This window comes from Haliaeetus leucocephalus, unplaced genomic scaffold (assembly GCF_000737465.1).
Source record: "Haliaeetus leucocephalus isolate CR32 unplaced genomic scaffold, Haliaeetus_leucocephalus-4.0 Scaffold306, whole genome shotgun sequence".
NCBI classification, from domain to species: Eukaryota; Metazoa; Chordata; class Aves; order Accipitriformes; family Accipitridae; genus Haliaeetus; species Haliaeetus leucocephalus.
In genome coordinates, this window is record NW_010972742.1 from 4,952,411 (window position 1) to 4,974,694 (window position 22,284).

A 22,284-nucleotide genomic window follows, 5' to 3' on the forward strand; every position below is an offset into this window, starting at 1 on the left:
TCTGTTACAAAAAGGTTTTCTTCCACAATGATTCCAAGAAAAAAAAATTGCCACGAGGACCTTGTTCTACTGCTCCTAGAGAGAGAGAGAGGGAGGGGAAAAAAAAAAGTTACTCAGCGGCAGCAAATTCGTAATGCTGTCAAGCCCTCCTCCCCCAACAGACAGGTCTCTCATTCCCCGTTCCAGCCGAGCAGGATATATACCTCAAACGATGCTTCAAGCCGTTATCGAAGAGATCTCTGCCCTAATGCCTGCTATCCCCGAGCTCTCCTTCCAGGAGTTCATGCCTCTTATCGAACAAGATCTCTCTTCTCTAGAGGGCCAGACTTTGAGAGAGGAATGAAGAGAACTCCCTTTTATCACCGCTTCTAGGTCACACTTGGCCAGCGCCCGCGGCAAGCGCCGATTCCTGCACCCGGCTCGCCCCGCTCGACCTCGGCAGTGCCGGAGAGCAGCAGCGGGGAGGCTGCGGCTGCCTGAGGACGGTGCTGGCTCCCCGCGCCACCTGCATCCAGACCAGCTTCTGCTCCAAGGAGCCAGAGTAAAAACGCAATTCAGTGGGGAGAAGCGTCCGATCACAGAGGTGTGCGTGTTCTTTGCACATACTTTTTGCCAAATACCAAGACATTCGCTCTGCAAACCCGGCGCTCAGGAAAGCCCTGTGGGTACCATCAGGATAAATCCCACACAACCCTCTGGTGGTTTGAGTGAAAGGTGAGGTGCGATTTTACTCGGCAGTGGGTTAATCCAAATTATTTTTCAACAGTTTTCCGCTCCCTTTCAGGAGAGGGTGCTCCCTCCCCAGCAAGCACACACCTCCTATCGCAGCACAAAGCTTGCAAGAGAAAAGGCAAAGCCTGCACACACGGTTCTGGACTGCACGATGTGCCGGTGTTGTGCTACCTCGCCAGCCTGGCTCCATCATTCCTTTTACTTTCATTCCCCAAAGCCACAAAACAGCCTGGGGGTTATAAGGAAAGGTCCCCAGGAGAAACAAATAAGCTCCCAGTTCTCTCCCAAAAAACCTCTCACCAGGGAAATAAGACTCTGATGTTGAAACAACAGTTCTGTGATTGCTTCCTCAGCCACAAGATATCTCTGCTTTACCATGTGAACCCAAAGCAGAGTCCCCACACCAGGGCAAGGCCAACGTACCCAGTTCCCCAAGGGAATGAGCAGTGAGGTTCAGGGAACACGAATACGGACCTGGCTGTGGGCCTGAGCCTGCCCTAGTGTCTGCCCGTAGTAGGCGGCCTGCTGTCTGTAATACTCTGCCCAAGCCATCGTGTAGTCCGGTTGGGAACTTGCCTGAGAAGCAGCACTGGCAGCATGACCTGGAGGAAAAGAAGGGAAAAGGGAGAGATGAGCAATTCAGTTAAGACCAAGCCCAGGCTTAGGATCTCCTTTTGTAAAGCTTAAAGAAGAGCCAGCCCCCTTCCAAGAGCTGCAGACATCTGAAAGAGCGACACCGGCTATCTGCTGTTTGGATACGACAGGACAGGCTTTGAGCTGGCTTGCAAGTGACAAGCCGACAGCAGCCAGAAAGCATTAAGAGACTGTTCCCGCAGCTGCAGGGACACAGTTTGACAGCCTGCACCCTTCATCCCCGGCCCAAAGGCTCTAGCAGCACGGTGTCAAAAGCAAATCGAGAAGTTGGCATCATGCGCTTCTTAACGGAATGGAGAAAGCCAGGCTCATGTTTTTCCATGTGTGCAAAGCTTTCCTACCCTCTCAACAACCCAGCTTCAGCTTTCTGGTTTTTGTTAGCATCAGTTCTTGTTATACGCTATGTTTCCCCCAGACAGGCCAACTGCAAGCATGTACACGAGGTCTACTGTGGACCATGGTTCAATGGGAGCACCTCTCTCGAGGCACAACAGCAGACAGCACAACTGAGAGCTTTCAGTGGGAGAACTACATGCACCATCACCAACAGGAGAGGACCAAAGGGGTTTTGTAGAGGACTGGAAGCTAATAACGGCAGGGGATGGAGATGCAAGTCATCGGATTAGAGTTAACTCTCTTTGTAACAAGACTTGATTCATCTCCAATAACCCTGTTTCACTCACTCTGTTTTTTGAAATACTCCTCCCATGCTTTGCTGTAATCGGGATGGCTGTTCTGCTGCTGGCTCTGTTGGCCTGTGCAAAGATGACAACAAGGGGCACGTCAGTATGGAACAGGTGACAGTTTCCAGCCAGTGACATTTACCTTTCCACTAGACAGGCCCTGAATCTACCTCAGTTGCCCAGACTTCACACTTCAGCTTCCACCTTTCTACAGTGTTCAGCATCTTCAGTTCAGGGAAAGCCGAGGAAAAGCTCAAGTTCCTGATTTCACCTCACCTGTGCCCTGTTAAAGGGTATTAAGCCAAGTCTCCCCCCTGCTGGGACCTGCTCAAGCCAAAACATAAGCTGGGAGCTGCTCAGTTTGCACATCAACCACCCTAGGCTGTCAGTCCACTCACACCTAGCACAGGGATGGAGGGTTGAAATGTCTGACAGAATTGAGACCTGTCACCTTGACCTGCAGCCATGGAGCTGCCAAGGAAATGGCCATGTTTTGAGTCACCTCACTTGGTTTTCAGGGGTCTGCATCCTTCACCCCCACTCTCATCAGCGGAGCCCACCTGAAGGAGCCTCAGTGGGCAATGCCTGTCTGTACAACGTGCCCAAACACGAGCCTCCAGCGTACCATCTGCCCCAGCGCACAGCTCTGGGGTAGCCAAACTGCTACTGGCTGCAAAGTCCTCAGGCCCGAAGGGAGCCATGAGCCCTGCACAAAGCACAGCCAGCTCCACCTGCCCTCAGCACTACAGCCCACGCATCATCCGGAGAGGCATCCACAACACCCTCCTAACAGCCACAACTGGCTCCATGGCACAGTCTCCAGACTCCCCACCAAGATAAGTGGTGCCAACGCCTGCACTGAGAGAGACCTCGCAGACCCCAAACCCTTGGTCTTCATGTAGCCCAGACTCCCCCTCTCTGAAACACTAAGACACCTTCAATCCAGCACATCTATGTGCTATTGCAGGGGAGAGTCCAGCCATCTGGGTGCAGAGGCGGGATGCCCACACTTCCCTTAGTCACATTAGAGCAAAGAGCCCTCAGTGAGACACACAGCAAACAAACAAAAAAAAAAAGCCCTGAACAGAAAACACAGCAACTAGAAAACTGCAGAGAGAGGCAGGCACAGCGAGAGTGTGAGCGCTGAGCATGAGCCACTACACACAGGGACAGCAGGCAAGGACAGGACACACGCGTGGAAGAGAGCTCTTCCCAGCCCATCCAACCGCCTGCGCTCCATGTACAGCCCTGCCTTGCGACGCCGGCCGAAGGGGGGCTTTGAAGTGGGGGGAAGGGGGAAAATAATACACTGCAAATGTGAAGTGGGTGGAGGGAACAGGGCAGCAGTGTCCTGTCCAGGGGCATAAAAGCGGGTTAAAAGACTTGACCAACGCTACAAGTCAGGACCTTTTCTGGCAGAGGTCAAGGCTGCCTCAACTGTCCACCTGCTAATGCCAACAAAGGACCTCCTTCAATGCCTTTTCTTCTAGGAGAATTACAGTCCGCAGCAGGCTGAAAGGACACGCAGCTAAATGCATTTCACAGCAAAATGTTTCCCCAGCCAGTTAATTTATTTAAGATGGGGGAAGTAATTAAAATCTAAATACATGTGTAGGGGGTGGGGGTCTGCCACTCCTCCCACAAGGAGGGCACTCTTGAGTCTGTCCCTAGGAAGCCTGCTCAGAGAACGACTCAGCCGTCTCTTTGACAGGGCTAGCAGAGCTGTGAACGAACAGGCTGCAGCACTCAGGGAAGGGACCCTTCACAAGACTGTTTTCAAATTAAAACTTAAAGTGCAAAAGCAGGTATTTACCTAGTTTCTTATAATAATCCTCCCACGCCTTGGTGAACTCCACCTGGCCTGACTGGGTACCATTGTGATCTGCAGCAGAAGAAAGCGGTGAAGGCTGCTTAAAGCACAGCATTATCTTGTCTGTCCTCTCTCCTTACCAAGACTGCCTTCAGTATGCCTGGCTACAAACAGGAACATGGAGGATCCTAAGTAGACATGGAACTAGAGAGCCAACATTTTCCATCAGGTTCAACAGCAGAAATAAAACGTCTGCCCCCCAAACACGGCATTGTGGTACTAACCCATACAGGGAAAGGACAAGGGCAAGGCAGGATGTTTCTCTGGTCTTGGGAGCCACCAGAAACCTGACAAACTCACTGCAAAGCAGTCATCGTTGGGATAAAAGCTGCACTATCAGTAATCGGGGGATTCAAAGGGTCTGTGCTTCTTATACCAGGCTCCAAAGCCAGGAGGTGTGAGCTTGAGACATGACTATATGTTGCAGGAAGGGAGATTTTGTTTTTCCCTAGTGGCTGGTGGGCAAGACAAAGAGGATGTTTCAGGGAGGTGAGAAAGAAGGTAAGTTACTAAAGTGAGCTTCTAAAGGCATCTTGCAAGGCAAATAGCAATGCATATTTTGTAAGCATTTATTTGAAGGCTTTATGAGAAGATGAAAATTACATTTTTTTGTAGAACTTTCCCTGCTGCATCGACTGCTCTGCTTCCCAAAGCTCAGGGAAGTCCAGTGCTCTTGAAGGTGCACAGGAAAGGACTGGAATAACAATTTTTCCTGTAAAGCAAGCTTATGGGAAAATACTCTTCTTCAGTACCATACTATTCCATTCCTGTACAAAAAAAAGAGTCCTTCCAAGCCCACCCATTGCATTTTGCTGTCCTGAATATAGAACAACTATTGACCTTCTGTAAGTCCCTAGAGCTCAAAGGAAAAGTCATGATTTTTAGACTGTAATTGCTAAGGAGCAGGACCCTTGCAGAGGCTTTTTTTTTTGTTTAACACACACTTCCCACGCAGGGTTCCTATGTCCTACTGTAGCACACATTTTAGAAGTGCACTAAGTTAACAAAGCAGCACTGAGGATTTCCAAATTTCATATATGCACAATTTCATAAACATTAAAATGTGATTAATGTTACAGGGAATCACAAGTACAATTGCAGGCATTGCTCCTCCAATGTTTCCTCTACCTCAGGCACCTCAAACAGTGAGAATTTATACTGAATTTAATATTCTACTTCATTGCTAATTCAGCCTTAGCACTAAAAGGCATCTGTCATTAAACCCCTTTAAAATTACCCCCCACACACACACTTTTTGGTGCTTAGCTTCAGTTTTCATGAGACTAGGCCATTAAAAAACCTCATATTTCCTGAAAAATTGTGACTGAAAAGTGTCTTTTGGACATTACTGCCCAACACATGAGCTCTGAGATTATCAAGCAGACTACGAATCTGCTCTGTTTAGGGCAAACCATTAATCTGGCTGTTGAAGACACCGGATGATGCAGTTACCGTCACCAATAGCATTTACTACTTCAATTATTCTGAAAAGGGCGACTCCCCATTCCAATCTGCTGCATTTGACTAAACAGGCTGTTAGGAAGCCATGACACTTCGAACCTTGAAGAATAACAGCCAGCCTGACTCAGTGCTGGTGATTTGAAGTGGAAAGCCCAGCAGCAGGGGTCACCTGGGTTCAGTTTTTGAACTGATGACTAAGGACATGTATGCACTCATTTTTGGGTTTTTATTTATTTGAAAGCTGGTTATTCCACTGGCCTCATTCTGAGCATTTAGCACTGTGGAGGCTGAGCAGTTCTCATCAACTCCCAAGAGGAGACAAGAGGACACTACTACAGTCAGTATGGATGAACCAGGATAGGAGCTCTGCCTATCCTTTCTTCCATTTCCTGCATCTCCTTTCCCAGTCTTTCCATCAGACTGGGAGTTGAGCAGTGAGAAGAGCTCATAAGGAACATTTAAAAAAGAAAATAAGCAAGAACTGATAAGGTCAAGAACAAAGAGATGGGAGGGCTTGCCACCAGACACGATATGCCTGTTAGGGGGAAGGTGGGGTTGGCAAGTGCTTGCCTGGAGAATCCTGGCAGAAGAGAGCCTAAGGCAAAAATGTTCTTGTTAGAGAGGAACAGACAGCAAGGACCAAGTTTCTACACAAAGAGAACAGAAACAGGCAGTAAGCAGTTAAGTGCACAAAAAGCGTCACAGTTTTCAATGGACTTCAGCTTATTCTGAGCTCAAACACCACAGCATGTCTCCACACACCTCTTCTGCTCAGGAAATTATTTTGCCTTTTTCACAGAAGTGGTCTCATGGGTGAACCTGTGTTTTGCAGGCACAAAGCAGCAATTGCAAAGGGAATATACCAACCCTTCTCCAACCCAGGTCGTAGACACTTACTTGGGACTTGCTGTCCAGGCTGCTGCCACGTCTGGTAGGTACTGCCCCAACCCTGCGTCATGAACGCCTGAGGACCACTGCAGAGGACAAAAAGGCACGCTGAAGTAGACAATAAAATACTTAACAGGCCATATACATGAAGTTACCCACAGAAGCGAAACTGTTACTTATAGCCAGCAGCTGCTGAGCCAACAGGTGAATGTGGGAACAAAAGGAAACGCTGTGTAGGTGTGACTGCTAACTGTCTTGATATTGGTCTGTTCATGAAGCCAAGACAAAGATACATCACACTGAACAGCACTCCTTGTGCTGTATGCAGTTCAGGCTTCTTTCCATGCTCTTACTGCACTAGAGACAGAAATTCTGGAGACGCCAATACCTACCTTGTTTATAATAGATAAAATCCTTCCTGTAGTCAAGCTTAAAGGATTAATCTCACTTGCTTCTTGCTTCTGAATGCTCAATCTTTAAAAGGCTCCACTTGCACACCACCGCTTCAGGGCCCTCCACCCTTCTCCCAGTGCTTTTATAGCTCCCAGGCATTCCCCACAGCCCGTCCGTGATGAGATGGAGAAGCTTACTTTTGATGAGGTGTAGCGGGTGCTTGGCTGAACGGACTTTGACCAAATCCTCCAGGTCCACCCATGCTGGTACCCTGTCACAGAATCCACAAATATTTAATGCCAGCTCTAAGCACAGGGTGGAGTCAGCTAGTATGAGCAGTAAGAAAGGGGAGAAGACAGCCTGGGACACGTTCCACTAAATCCCAGCACCTGAAAGAAGTGACTGATTCTCCAAGGATGAAGTTCTCAGGACTGTCAGCACATTCCAGGAGCCCAGCTTCAAAAGCAACTCGTCAGCCCACAAAGGGGCTAACGGGACTATGGCACAGTTGCAAGTTTTCCTTTGAATAGCTTAGGTCCTGAGGTTGGTATCAAGCCTTCTCCTCTCAGGCAATTCAGCATAAAGGTTGCTTTTCAGCTTTACCACGCCCCAGTTCAGTATTTTCCGTACTTTCTTTTACCCAAGTCTCCCCCTTCAGTAGTACTCCAGCCTGACATTATTAAGCTTCAATACCACAGCACTGCATTAAGTGGAAGGTAAAAGTCATCCTGGATTTACTGGAGCAAGGAGTTGAGTGTTACTTTCAGTATGATGACGCCAGGATTGTGTCATTCTCACGCAGTGACACTATTGTCTTCCCTTCAAAAAAAATAAAATCTCCTTTGACAGCCTTCTCATACCTTATTATTGCTGTTCTTCCCTCTCATACAGCTGCATACTACCCATGATTATGTCAGCAAACAGTCAGATCCTTCTGGGACCACAGCAAAAATTAGTCCAATGGGTGCTGGAGGGCCAAAGTTCAAGACAGCTGCTAACAGGCAAATGGTTTTGAAGCTGAATAACGTAAGCGTGTGTATTCTGTGCCATCCTGTAAGTCCAGGCCGACACGTACCTAAGAGTGAAAACGTCACGTCTGAAAGAGATAGACCGAGATCAACAGAGATGGAACTTACACCAACTTTCTCATCTATGAGATGTCTAGCGAGTTCAATTTGCTGGGGAACTCCTCTGATAGTGAATATTCGTACACCAGGGTCCGTGTTCGGAGGTGGGTTTCTCTGGAGCTCAACATGGGCTCCTGACTGCTGATTTATACTCTTGATGTTCTCACCACCTGAAGAAAACCAAGACAGAAGAAGGGATCTTCAGCATCTTTTTCATAAAAGCATAACAAAGTCAGGTTCTGGTAATGGAATATAGTTTCAACTACCTTCTGTGTGCGTCAAGGGAGGCAGGCTGAAGATGGCAACAGCATAAAAAAAACCACAGTACCTGAGCTCATGTTGCTCCTTTATGCTGCCTCATAAGTATGACCTGAAACTGTGAGCTACTGCAATGGTTTTTTGGGGTCATGGATGGTGCCATTTTAAGAATACACACAGTCCCCCTGTGTACGCATTGCTAGGCTTGCAACAAAACGCAGCATGACTGGCACACGCTTTGACAAAACAGATGCAAAAACCGTACTGATGGAATTCTGGTGGTTTTGCACAGCTGTTCACAATCCTCAAGAAAAGAAAGTCACCTGCAACTGAAACATGCTCGCTCTTTCTTCCATGAGGCTTTTTTCCCCCATCACTAGACATTTCATTCCACCAAGGCAAAAAGCCACCAGCCACATACCTTGTAGCTTAAAAACAAAGCTTAAGCTTTCTCACAATCATGTGCTGTTCAATAGCTTATTCCCTTAAAGAAACCTCTGCTTACCGCACTTCCTATTCACGCTGCAGCGTACGCATCCCTCCACACAACTGCACCAGTACAGGATTCCAGGCAGTCCTCCGCTATTTCAGAGTTAGTTGTGCATGCAGTGAACATATCTGGCTAGTTTGCCATCTGGATACACTAGAGCACTGGAGTGCTTCGAACAAGATGTGGCAGAGCCAGTCAAAGTAGATCTGATTTCCTGAAGACCTGCTAGGTCCCCGTCTCTTAATGAAATTTGCTTAACAAAAGCCTCAGCCAATGTTAACAATGGTTCAATTCTTCTTTTGGAAGCTCACACAACTTACAGACCAGCTCCACTCAACTGGAGAAATTAAAGGGTGTGTGGAAGGAAAGGATTTTACAACTTTTAAATCACAAACCAAAGATCACCAGCCAAAAGGACATTCAGCAAGCAGGAAAGATTGCAAAGGAAACTAAGTGGAGATTTTTTTTTGGTTTTAATGAAAAAAGAGTCTCAAAAAATAATCTCAATTTTGCTTGCATTTCCATCTCTATACATCCAGCACAACTTCAAAACAAACTGTGGATGTTGCAGACACTTGTTCATTTCATTGTAATGGACTCGTGACCTTTTTAACATCTTAAAGCCTTCTTGGGGAAGGGAGGAGGAAAAGTTGCCAAAGGGCAATTAACTCTTTCTAAATGAATTTTTGAAGATGCATTTAACAAAAGATAATCGTGTCACATCCCTGGGCAGACAACAGCGATTGTACTGTGCAGCCAAAAGCCAAGACACTTATTTTCAGTCAAGCATGGGAAAGCGGTAAGATGAAGTTTCAAAACCAAGAAGTTTTTTCTATGTAACGCTTTTGTCTGATGCAGACTTGTTTGAAGCTCTGTTTTTTACATACTGAGGTGAGATCTGAATCAACAGCCATTTCATCTGCTTAACAAAAACAGAGGACCCTTTCAGCCAACACAATTTGGATCATGAAGGAGTGGGAGAACTTTACTGAGCGACAGAGGCATAACCATAGGTTGCTACTTGCACAGCAGGCTAGGTTTCTCCTTCCAAAAGGGGATTAAAAATTAAAGCTTTCTCAAACTGGAAGCAAGGAGAATATAGATTTCAAATCATTTCCCCATTTAGCATTCAGCACCAAGTTGGCCGTTGCTGGGACTATTTCCATATCAGCTCCCTCCTAGACCATACTGCAGGATCAAGTTAGTTGCCTCTCCAGGTTTGGTCAGAGGCTGCAAGCTGCTACCCCTGTACCAGGACTTGGTGCCCTTCTCCTCCTTACCCTCCAGTCTGGTACATGCCAAAGTGCTCCCTCCCATCCAAGCGATCCCAGTTCAGCCTCCAGAGCATGCAAATGAAATGACGCAGTCAACATGATGCTGCATGGTGCCGGAAGGAGTCCATCTTCCCCCATAATGAGGTGACCCGCTCAGCACATGGTGGCTGTCTATAGCGCATTCAGCAGCCCGCTCCATTCTTCTACCTGATGGGGGGCAGAAGTGATCCAAGAGTGGCCCCCCAGCTGGACGTGAAATTGTAAAGCAATTAATCAAACCTGCTAAAAGGCAGAGCTGACAAGAGCCAGGCCAGCCACGTTATCTGTCAATATTGCTGTATTTATCATGGAAATCCAGCGGGGGCCCAGAGAGGCTGTGGTTTGTTTCCAAGAACCACCAAACAGAAAAAGTGCTTGACATGTGTATGGCGCTCGTCTCCACCCTTCCTCGAGTCTTTCAGAAAAGAAAAGCTGCACCTACCCACCCTCTAGAGGAAAAAGCTACACACAGGATTTGCAGGGAGCTGAGCACTTCTTATCAGCTCAAAAAGGCTCACGCTCCCAAGCTGAGAAGTGACGCCCACAAGAAAAGGGCCCTAGACCTTCTGTCATATACACTGCAGAAATTGAGCTGAGAAACTTCCTCATCTCCCTCTTTTCCCCCCTTCTCAAGTGGTGACATGGAGCTGGAAGCACCGCAGCAGTTACCTGGCCACATCACATAACACTACACCTAGCAGCCCAAGATACCCATTGCTCGGGTGCTAACCTCAGAGACCAAGCTACATGAGCCCAGAGGACTCAGTCAGATTTTACAGAGCAGGCTAACAGCCAAGTCCTGTATCACTGGCGGGGGGATGTTGTGGAGGGGGAGAAGGGAAAAAAAAAAAAAAAACCAAACAAAAAACCCGAAAAAAAGCTGGGAACTGCTCAGAAACTAAAAGGGGGGAGCAAAGGTTTTACAATTGGTCACTGTTAAGAAAACCCCACTAATGTCCTCTCTCCCCTATGCTGCCCCACAGGCAGTGGGAGAGGAAATAAGAAGAATTGGGTGTCTTGCATCAACATATGGAAAGTGTAGTACATCCATCCTGGTCCAGGCCCCAAAAGGCAATGCTACAGCCATCACTCACTTGACAAAAAATGAAGGCTGCAATAGACTAAGAGCATAGGCACTGTAAGAACACCGATTACAAGGTGGTATTACAAAGCTACAAGCACTCAAATCACCATACAACTAGTAATTAGTCACTCCAGAAAGCTTCTGATCTGGCTGGGTAAGAATCCCTATTTTGCTGTTGTGGAAACAAAGGTAAAAAGCTACCCTTCACCCCCACAGTGAGCCTGTGCCAGGCCTTGCACTTGAATGCTAGGACATCCAACTCCACTACCTGCATTTATCTTTTCAGCACACAGTGCTCTCTGTAGTCACAAATGCTCCACTTCAGTGCACTGCTGAACAACAAGTGACCTTTTCTGATCCTTTATTAAGGATGACTAATGGATACAGCAATAAAGTTTCATTATAATTTTATTTTTCCATACATATAACTCTCACGTGTGAGCGTAAAATTTGCTTTGCTTGATCTTTTGCCCAATTGGACTGTTCAGTGAGATCAAGCATAATCACCCTGCAATTTCTGCATAATGGGGAGAGCAGGTGTTTTTTCATGTTGAAAAAAGTTTTCAGGTTTGTGAACAGGTTTACAGCAAAGAACAACATCTGAAAATGATTGCAGATATACTGCTGACATGCCCGTGTCCCACATCTGTGTCCCTTGTCATCCAGTAAGGCAGGAGTTCAGGGTGCTACAGGGGCCAGACACATGGAAGGGAACAAGTGAGATGCAGCAGGGGAAAGAGGTCACAATACATTTCATCGCAGGCTCACTCCTGCCCAACATGATGGCAGGAAACTAAATGCCACTGAAATATGGCACAATGCCCTCGAGACTCTGCCTCCTTTACCGTTGTAGCTAATCTGTTCCTATTCTATTCACCTCACCTCTCCTGAGGCTAAAAGCCAACTGTGATTACTTAAATACTAGTTAAGGCACATGTCATTCTTTCTGAAATAAGCAGATAGAAAAATTAAATATAACTCCTTTGATACGTCAGTGTATTAACTCAGAAGCATCACAACAATTCAGAGCGATAGAGCTCTCCTTCTCCTGGCTCTAATCTAAGTACTGCCATGACCCGAAGTGTAGCTCATGCTCTATGATAAATTGAGACTGCTGTTGATGCTCTGGTTTCCTAACTGTCTTGAGGTTGTACCGATTCTTGAGAGGAAGGCCAGATGACTCCTTGTCCATGTCCTAAGCATGGAGAGATTCAACAGCTAAGGCAGCCAAGGGGCCTCCATGGCAGTGAACATGCTTGTCTGAGCGAGACAAGGTGCACCAGTCTGCTCCGTGACAGGCTCAGATACAGACAAATCCTGCTGCTTCACTTTATTCATCAGACACTTCAGGTACGTGGCTGGAAGCAGCTACTGTTATTACCACATTCAGAGACCTTCCATTTTATCACATGGCACTCACAGAAATCCAGCATGACGAAATGACTGTTCTGCTTGTCCCTGATAAACTGTCCTTTAAACGAATTCTGTATAAAAAGAATCCACAAATGAACCTGCCTTTTCTCAGCCAGCTGCTTGTTATAACAAGCTTACTTGACAGCTCTGCATGAAGAGCCTCTCTTGCAGATTGTGAACAAGGGCCTGGAGAGTACAATTATGAGTGAGAGCACCACAAAGAAAACAACCACAAGCGCTTATAGCTTATTCCTATGCTGCATTCACCGGCCACTAAATACCTGCAATTACAGAAAACTCCAAATCCTCACACTGTCAGGCAGCAAGAATGCGACCATCCCAAGGGAAAAAGATTGCAAGCTCTAGTATTTAGTGTCACCAGACCTACCTTTGCCTATAACAAGACCACACTTATCGGCTGGCACCGTGTAGGTTATTTCCTGCATGCCCCCAGGTGTTCCAACACTCCAGTCCCCACGGCCACGACCTCTTCCTCGGGCAACAGCCAAGCTTCCAAAGCCATCTCGTTCCTTGGAAGGCAAAAAATTTATATCAGTGGTTTTTTTCTGGCCCCAATGCACGTTAAAACCAAAATAAAGCAAGGTAAGTTAGACTGCATTATAATCAATGGCATTGAATTAAGATATTCTTGGACTTCACTTTCACATTCAAGATTTTGAAGCACTTTAAAGAAATGCCAAGTAACATAGGTTACAGTTGCCTTCCTGACTCAGGAAGATATTTATATTTTTTAAATGCATGCCTTTACATCTGCTGAAATAAACCTATAAACAAGCATCAACTACTAAAGGACTTTTAGTTTGTGATGGGGGCTTTCCTTAGAGCAACCAATAGATCTTGGCACTGACACACACAGAAGTTGCTTCCAAACCCTTTCAAGTGTCATTCTTTAAAGAACTGCTGGAATTACTCAGCTGAAATGCACATTTTCCAAAACTTCCAAAGGAAGCTTTTAAGTTCAAAGACACTTAAAGGACATACCTATTTTGGGTAACTGATTTCTCCAAAAGCAAAGGCCATGGGCAGAGACTATCATGACAGACCTCAAAGTTTAAGTGGATTATTAAAAGAATTATGAAATCAAGTATTCAAACCAGCTCTCGGGGCAAGAAGAGGTATCAAGACCTACCCTTGATGGACAAATTATGCTCAGGTATCTGGTGTGGAATGGCTGAACATCTTTACTTGTCATAATACAATGGGATATGCAACCTCCTTCATGAGTCTGCCCTACTACTTCACTCATCTTTGTACTTCTTGCTCTTGGGCAATGCAACATGTTGGTGTCTGTCTTGGAGCATGGTGACCGCGTATGTGAGAATTCATTGCCTTCCCCTGCCCTCCACAGCCACTAGACCAGAGGACTGGAGTCTGAAGAGGAGGCATCACTGAGCACTGTTAATGCTCTGCTGTCTAAGCTTTACTCAGCCCTACTGAGCAAAGGCTCCAGTCACTGTCTCACACTACTGCTGGACTCCATTCCACCAGGTCACCATTTCCAAATAACTTAAGAACAACAAAACGTGGGGGCTGAACGTGGAGCTATAATGATGAGGCCTCATAATACTGCCTGAGAATAGGAGACCTTCCCATAGCTCATTAAAAAAAACCCAAATAAACAAAAAACAAACCTAGCAGCTCTGTCCTGGGCAGCAGCATGTGTGGCCTACCAGAGGCAAAATTTAACACTGTTCTTCAGATGGCGGCATCCATCCACACAGCTGCATGCATGCAGACTACATTCCCATGTAAGCACCTTCCTCCCAAGAGCCTCCAGAACCCACCTGTGCTGTGAGAATGAGCTCACTGATGATGTGTGCTGCGTGTTGACACCTATCATGAAGCCCCATGACCTGTGCGACTCTTTCAGAACTAATCCCATCATCTGTGAAGAGAGGTGGCAAAGACTAAATTAAAAGGAGAAAACATCCACCCGCCAACAAAAGCTTCCTTTTAGCACCACCATTGCTAGCAGCATTTTCACATAACATAACTACCCCAAGAGCTACCTCTTCCCTCCACCTTCAGCCCCTCTTCCATGGGCTGAAAGAAGACAAAACCCAACGCACATTGCAGAGGGAACAACATTCAAAAGGCAACACTTTCAAATGTCAAAAAGCCATGAAAAAGACTGATATGATTTTAAGAGGACAAAGGCAGCTTTGATAGGTGATCAGACAGCCAAGGACCCAGAGAAAGTTACTTAGAATTAATCAACTCCTGATCCCCAAAGGCTTTAATGTCCTGAAGGAGAATTCTTTAACAGGAAATAAAAGTTTCTTTGTTATTGTTATTTTGTTTATCCATATAATCACCACTCAAGACATGACTGTTGTGACATCTAACGTTTGCAAATAAGCTGTATATCTTACTCTCTGAAAACCAGAAAGTGCACGAGGAAGCAGCACATCATATTTAAACGGGTTTCAGAAAGAGACACAATGCACCTTTAAATTAAGAAAGCCTAGCTGCTGTAACCTCAGGTCAGATTCACATTAGCAATTGCAAACTGGAACACTGGTCAGAAAGTAATGTCTCTCCATCCTCACACAAACCTGGTTTAAATTGAATCCTAACTCCAGCATCATTCTGAATCTTTTTGATCATTTCTCCATTTCTTCCTATCACAATTCCAACAGCAAACCTGGGCACAGAGACCTGATGGGAAAGGCAAAGCAGTATGAAAGCTCAGAGAACTAGACTAAATTACTCTGATTTTACAAGGAGATGCTCTTAACTATAAGGACAGGCCACATTAGGCAGCTCCAGACTACAGAACCATATCGCTTAAGAAAAACAAACATGTGGCCACAAATTCCTTCCCCACTAAATGAACTCTGCACTACAAGAATGCAGCTTAAAAAGACAATTAGAAAAGCGCCATCTGGGAGTCCATGAGAACTCCTCTTCTTTGCAGCCAGAGTCACTCTTCTGGCAACAGAACACAATGCATTTAAAAATAAGCTTACAGGTTACATGTGCAATTTGATGACTTCCACCCACTACCCATCCCACAGGGAGGTTAGCAGAGTACTCGTGAAGAAAACATACCTCTATGCTGCCTCCTCCCATTCTAGAACTGAAATCATTGCGTACGCCTCGGAAGTCTGCCTGATCTTTCTCTCGGATGATCTCCAGTACCATTTCCCTTGCTTGCTACATGGGGAAAGAAGTTACAGTTAGCTTAAAATTATCCTGCTTGCCATCTTGGTGTTAGGGCCTCAACAGTGACTAATAGTCAGGCTTCAGGCAAAGCGATCTCCATCTGCTTAACAGAAACAGCATTCTGATTTAGAATTTCTTTTACCACAGTCAGTGGAGATCTGTTCTTGATGGTATCTTCCACGTATGACAAAACCTGCCACGTGTGCAGGGTGGCAGTTTCTTGCATACAATTGCTTCCTTCGGTCTTTCAAAAAGGCCCTTTAGCTTTTAAAATATCTTTGGGGTTTTTTTTTTTGTTTTATTTTTAAATTAAGGAAGCAAACACCCTTTCCTACTGGATAGAACTGAAGCCAATACAGTAAGGTAGAAGCTATGGTAGCATATCAGAGATCATGCCCACTAAGAGCTAGAGAGCACATACTAAGGAGGCAGGTGGGCAGTAGTGAGCTTATTGACACTCAGAAAAGTTAAGCCCAAGTCTGCAGCAATCCAGCAAGACATTTTCTGAGACAAATGAATATTCTTCCTACCTACTTTCAGCCCTCAAGGCCATTCACAAGCTAGTAAAAGTGTACCTTGGAAATAAGCCAATAGTAGTCACCATTAAAAAAAAGCCTACATGTCAAAACCAAAGCCTTTGTTTCTAAATATTACCAGTTAAGCTTGACATTTCGGTTCTATTTCCAAGTTTGAGGGACACTGGTGAATCTGACTCCTTCCATATTTTTATGTATTTTCCATGCCCCTGTGGTATTTTTTTACAGAAAGAAACAACTCAAGACTTTTCAGAGATGCCAAGACAGAAATAAGAGCAAAGGAAATTTTATAGGGGTTTGAGAGAGTTAAGAAACACTGTTGCAGCATCCAGAGAATCCCACCAAACCTAAGGATTCATCCAGCTTCTTAAGTGCTTTCTAAGCATGCTCAACTTTTCTAAGTGCCTCAAAGATCTTGCAGCCTACGCAGTCTCCATGATTGCTTGGCATGATTTATGGCATGGAAGATACAACAACAGCAAATCTTGCAATGCAGAAGCCACCACCTGGGAAGCTGCAGCACTGAAAGTATGATTGGGTTAAAAGTAGCAAGACTGCCACTGAACTCTTTTGCATATCTATGCCTCCACAATAAGTATAAGAATTTGGGGAAAAAAAAATTTAAATCTAAAAGCCCACTTACAGTAAGAACTTTGAAAAATACAACCCAAACATACCATCCCTGAGCAACATCAACTGTTGCAGCAATTTATGATTAGGGAGATCCTATGAAATAGAACTATTTTTATTAGAGACAGGAATGCTAAGCTAGATTTAAGTACTTAGCAAGGTATGAAAAGCACTTGCTGAGAAGTGGAACATGCCACAGCTAAACTTTAATTCTTTAATTCAAGCACTCCCATCATGCTGCAATCTTCCAGTTTCCAGTTGATCATGGGTTTTTGCTTTGAACCGCAGGTATGAACATATCTGTAGAACCCTGACACAAGGAGACTGAGGTACCAATATTAAGCAAACCCCTTGGTTTCAGGAGTTGTTGTGGGATTATTTTTTAATTACCTGCGTCAATTGGCTGTCTGAGATAGTGAACGTTCCACAAATCTTTCTCAAATGTGTGATTAAGTTAGTCACTAAGAACCCATTTGCTCAAGTAACATATAGCTATGATTTTTTGCTACACAGACCGGAAAGCGTTTCAAAGCTACTTTCTCCAAACCCTCCTCCTCAGCTCTTCTCCTACCCATGTGTAATATCTGTGTGGAGTGAGAGCTCCTAGGTTACGCTGTAAACAAGCCAGTGCTTGCTAGTCTGGTGTTTTACCTTGCTCTACTCAAACTTCATCAGCCTTACAGAACAAACAAAACTAGCAAGGATCATTACATTTACAGTTGGATTTGACTCCATTAGATGCTCACAAATACACTAAAGTTTAAATTTCTTCTCGGCTCTCTGGGGCAACTGCTTACTTTCATTACATACCTGTACTTTAAATGCATCTCCAGTAATACGGAGAGGTTTATCTGCTCCAGTAGGCAATGGACCATCTTGGATCATAATCATTTTCACACCTGTTCGCTCCTAAAGAAAAAGCACAGAGCACTTTGCTAAGCAGAGTCCCTAAAATAAGGGACTATATTTTGGTTACTAAACATTACGTAGGTCAAATCAGCAGCTTTACAGAATGCTACTTTAACTCTTCACAGTAGTTATAGCACAAATCCAGTAACAGTCCCACAGTGTAAAGGACTGCCAGAAAGTGTGCTACTCCTGAAGTTCTCAAATAGCTGAATTCCTTGCAGCAAAGAGAACCCCTCTACCTCAACAACTGATTTTTCATCCCTTTCCAAAATCTGTAGCTGTCTGCATATAATAGTTATGAAGTGACCAGCCTTAAAACTATTGGATGACAGAGGCCTAATCAGGGCACTCAAAACACCTACATTTTTGACCTAGGTGCTTTTCTGAAACCCTCTATTCTTTAAAAAACTTGTACCAGATGGAGGAATAAAGAATGTTTAGGAACATAGATTTATACATAACACAACACTTTTAATTAGAAAGGGGTGGGATGAGGAAAAAAAAAAGACAACACACGCCAGCTTTATCACAGATCAGCAACAAAAGAGAAGCACGGCACTCTACAACAGCGTGGCTGGCATTAAAAACTATTGCAGCAGCAGACTAGACATAGCCTTTTCTTGGCTACAAGAATCCCCTCCTAAACAGCACGCACCAAACGTTATCTAAAGCACACGAGTTTCTTTCACAGTTCTGGCAAAACTCCACTACATGCGTAGCTGGGGCCAAACCTATTTTGTTTGTAACACAAGATTGGATTTGAGTCCAGCTCTTTGAAGGCAGAAGAGTAGTCCCTGCTGTAGAAGGTTAGAGCATTCAAGGCTCTCCATTTCAGCACGCTCTTGTTGATCTAGAGAAGCTGCAGTAGGGAAGAGAGCCCTAAAGTAAATGCATCTTGCGCACCTGCAACTGTTTTATTGTTTCACCTCCTTTGCCGATGACTAGACCCACTTTGGATGCCGGGATCAAAATCTCCTGAATCGTACTGTTGCCATCAACATCGTTGTGAAAACCAGGTCCGTTCCGACAGCGATCTACAATCTGCCCCAGTAGCCGTTTTGCTTGTCTTTGGAAAAGAATCGAGGGAAACAACCATTAGACAACATTGTTCTATGTGACCAAGAGACCAGGAACCATCGGAATGGGAAGTGATCAGGGAGAGGAGAAGAAGTGAAAAGATGGAGGAAACCATAGTTAGCACAATGTTTGCCTTTTTTTTTTTTTAAACTCTTTGATGTGTATTTTCCCCATCATGATTACTTATAAGCAGTTTGATTTTTGAAAGGGGAAGAGAGAAGGAAGAGCAGCAGCATGCTCTGACCTCTTCAGAAGTTAAGGACAATAGTTGAGCTATAGCATTTGGGGTGCTGATTTTGAATGAAGATGCTCTAGGTTCTAAACTTTTCTAAACTTTTTAACGTATATACAATATTTGGTAAAACTCAAGCTCTGTTCTTCTTGGTCAAGACAAAAACCACACACTGCTTTGATACTAACACAGCACATTGGTTAACCACTCTCTGATCAGTCACAGGCAACTGCCTTGCTCTTCTCTGCCTGCTCTTACCAGCAGCAACAGAACACTGTTCTAACACAGCCTCTGCCCCAAGCAGTAGGTGCTGAAGCTACACCACGAAGCGAGGCAATGATACTGCAGCAGCAACCAGTGAAAGACTGGGTTCTTCTACTCCTGGTGAGAAGAGACACACAAAGAAGCATTTGGGAGATTAAAGATCCCTCCTCTAAAATCTTTTGCATGTCAGAGGTAGCTGACAGAGTTTCTCTTTACCTTGAAGACTCCTAGTACCAACACATCCCTTTCCTGCCCTTCTCCCACAACCCTTCTCAAAGTAGGTAGAAGAAAGTCACCAGTTCCCTATTCAGCCTAAAGCAGTATCCTCCCCTCTCTCCACTTCATACCAAGCCATATCAGGCACCCTAGGAGGACTGTCTTCTCTCTGGTGATTTGAAGAAACAATACAAAGTCATCCCTCACAAGAAGACATTCACCCAAGACAGCCCAAGGGGTGGTGATCTGAGGCTGCACACAGATCAGAGCACTGCTTTCTCTTGACTTTCTCGCAAAACGAGGCAAAAGGTGGAATTTCTGGAAGCCCACTTCAAATATTCTGGAAGAGTCTTAAAGAGGTTTTATTCATCTATCTTCATATTTTGCATAATGTTGTTTTAGTAAAAAAAGAGAGACTACAACAGTTAATACACAATGTATTTCAGATGAGAAGGGGTCATTTGGAAATTAACCCTATTAGTTTGCCACTGCATATAACTCATGGAAACACTCCTCACAAAACCCTTCAAAGTCTGACATCTAGATTGGTTTCCTTACTTAATTTTCTTTTTCGACAAGTAGCCTGAAAAAATAGTTCAACCAACCAACTTGACAAGAATTTTAGCACAGAAGTAAATTAAATTTTGCCTAATTCCATGTCCTCAACACCTTGTTCTGCTTCACAAACTGAGTATTCTCACTTTTTTTTTTAAACTTATTTACATTTTATTTAAAGACAGCCTTGGACTTGACTACATTTAACCGCTTATTTCAGAACCATGAAGTCTTAACTATACCTCTCCCCCATTTTCCCCCAACTGCATCTCATCAGGCATCCCAGCTTTTTAATATTTTGCTCTTGTTCTGAAATATCCTTTGCTAAAGGGGAAAAAGCACTTCAATATCAGCAAGAATACATTGCCTGCCCTATAATGTGAGCTTGCCAATTACATTTATTCTGGCTCACTGCTTGCAGTATTATGGTAGAATAAGGAGATTTCAGTACCCTTAGACCTCTTAGGAATGGAAGAATGATGAGTGTCTTCTCTTTAGAGAGACAGTCTTTGCGCCCATGTATTTTCACTATCAAATGCAACTCAAAGATTTCCAGATGGATTTTAAAAAACCCACCTACCCAAAGGCTGGGGAGAGAAAGAGCAGCTCCATATGTTAAGTGTGTTCCTGTAAGCCTGAGGATCCTGGATCCAGTTCCAGCAGGAGGTCCTCAACTGGTTTGTGAGAGTCTCAAACTCAGCTCCTGGGAAGGGGGAGGGAGGAAACACTGTCCCTAAAGTTTCTATAGGTCTAAAGAGTAGAAACCCCTGCTGGCTGGCCACGTGTCTCTACCATGCAGGGATCAGAATTCAAGACTTTGGTTCAGTCCTTTGCTTCTTGTTGGCAGCGATGCAGAGGCAAGCACACCCATGGGCCTCATGCTGCTCTGCAACAACACCAACACCTCCAGATCATTCTGGAGTGGCACCGACAGGCTTTGGAGGCCTCATGCAGCCCTTCTTCAGCTGGAAGGATGGTCATCTCAATAGGAGTAGGGAAGCGAAGGGGAGAAGAGAAGTGCCCTTCAACAGCTTAGCTCAGTATCCTGGAAAGCTGCAGTTAGAAAACTGCATCCTAGGTGCCCTAAGAGCAACCTTGCCCTGCGGAGGGGAATTCCACGGAAATTTCTGCAGAGGGTTCAAACTGCAACTGGAAAAAAGCCTTTGAGGTGCACAGTTTAAAGCATCAGACCAAGAGGTTCTATGCTCCAGAGACCCTCAAGTTTCTCTAGGCCAACATTCACTGGTGTGGCTAACCAAGTAGCACCACTGACAGAGCACAGCATTAGGGAGAAGAGAGAGAAGGAGAAAGGAGAGAAATGAAATCAGGACTCACTCAATGCTCTCTGGCGTCCCGGTGAGTACACAGGGCCTCTCGGGCATCCCACCACTGTCTACAAAAGAAACAAGAAGGAAATTTTTAATACATGGAATTAAAAAAATGGCAGCTGTTTCAGTAACTATCAAGCACTAATGGAAGCGCTGCCCCCCTGCTCCCGGCACATAGAGCATATTAATAAATTCAAAGACATCCAGGGTCAACATATTTTAAACGATTCACTGGATGTCTGCATCCTTTTAAAGCCTTCCCCACCAAATAAAAGGAGGAGCAAGAACTTAGATTACATTCATCAAGTTTCCTGTATAGCACTGTAGTAGAGTCTTCCCCAAAGCAAATAGGCACTAGCACAGAACAAACGGATGGTCCCATTTTTTCGATGCAAGGCGAGTTGTACGAAGAGCTGCTGCCACCCTCCTGAAATGTCTTCTGCCAGGAGTTGGACCTGACCAGACTAATCAGGGGCAAACCACTGAGTAAAGTGGTACCACCAGGAGAGAACTCAACACCTGCAATTTCAGGTCTAAGTACAACATGGATTGTCCATTTGCACTGTACTCATCTGTTGCTTAAAGACAGTTAGTTCCTTAATTGCTTCATTCCGCAAACCACCTGACAAACCTGTTTGCTATGCTAGTCAGGAGGTCAGTCCCAAAACAGCTCTCCCATGCATCTTAGCCTAGTATATATTAGTGTTAACTCTAATAACACACCATGAGCATGGCAAGGCACCTGATCTAATGGACATTAACATACTTCAACATTAAAATCTGTTCACTTGCCATACAAAGAGGCTCTTACCTGGAGCAATTTGAATTTTGCAGCCAGACTCTGCCTGAATCCGTGAGATCTGTTCTCCTCCCCTGCCGATTACTGCAATGAGTTCAACAAGCATCAGAACATACCATTTTTCCAAGTAACTGCAGAGCACCTCCCGCTTTTACTCTGCTGCAGCTATCTATAAAGGAACAGTTT

General features: G+C 44.9%; 1 protein-coding gene across 1 annotated transcript in view; it reads right to left on the reverse strand.

Moving 5' to 3' along the window:
- Positions 1-1,033: 1,033 nt before the first annotated feature.
- Positions 1,034-22,284, reverse strand: part of FUBP3 (far upstream element (FUSE) binding protein 3) — a 43,163-nt gene continuing 21,912 nt past the window's right edge. The window contains exons 7-19 of the mRNA XM_010571115.1: positions 22,111-22,182; positions 21,307-21,364; positions 18,531-18,693; positions 17,529-17,627; positions 15,439-15,543; positions 14,943-15,045; positions 14,172-14,272; positions 12,755-12,896; positions 7,818-7,978; positions 6,879-6,952; positions 6,298-6,374; positions 2,070-2,141; positions 1,034-1,334 (exon numbers count right to left, since the gene is read on the reverse strand). Coding sequence (XP_010569417.1) covers positions 1,186-1,334; positions 2,070-2,141; positions 6,298-6,374; positions 6,879-6,952; positions 7,818-7,978; positions 12,755-12,896; positions 14,172-14,272; positions 14,943-15,045; positions 15,439-15,543; positions 17,529-17,627; positions 18,531-18,693; positions 21,307-21,364; positions 22,111-22,182 — 1,376 coding nt within the window. The 3' untranslated portion in view covers positions 1,034-1,185. The remainder of the gene's footprint in view (positions 1,335-2,069; positions 2,142-6,297; positions 6,375-6,878; positions 6,953-7,817; positions 7,979-12,754; positions 12,897-14,171; positions 14,273-14,942; positions 15,046-15,438; positions 15,544-17,528; positions 17,628-18,530; positions 18,694-21,306; positions 21,365-22,110; positions 22,183-22,284) is intronic.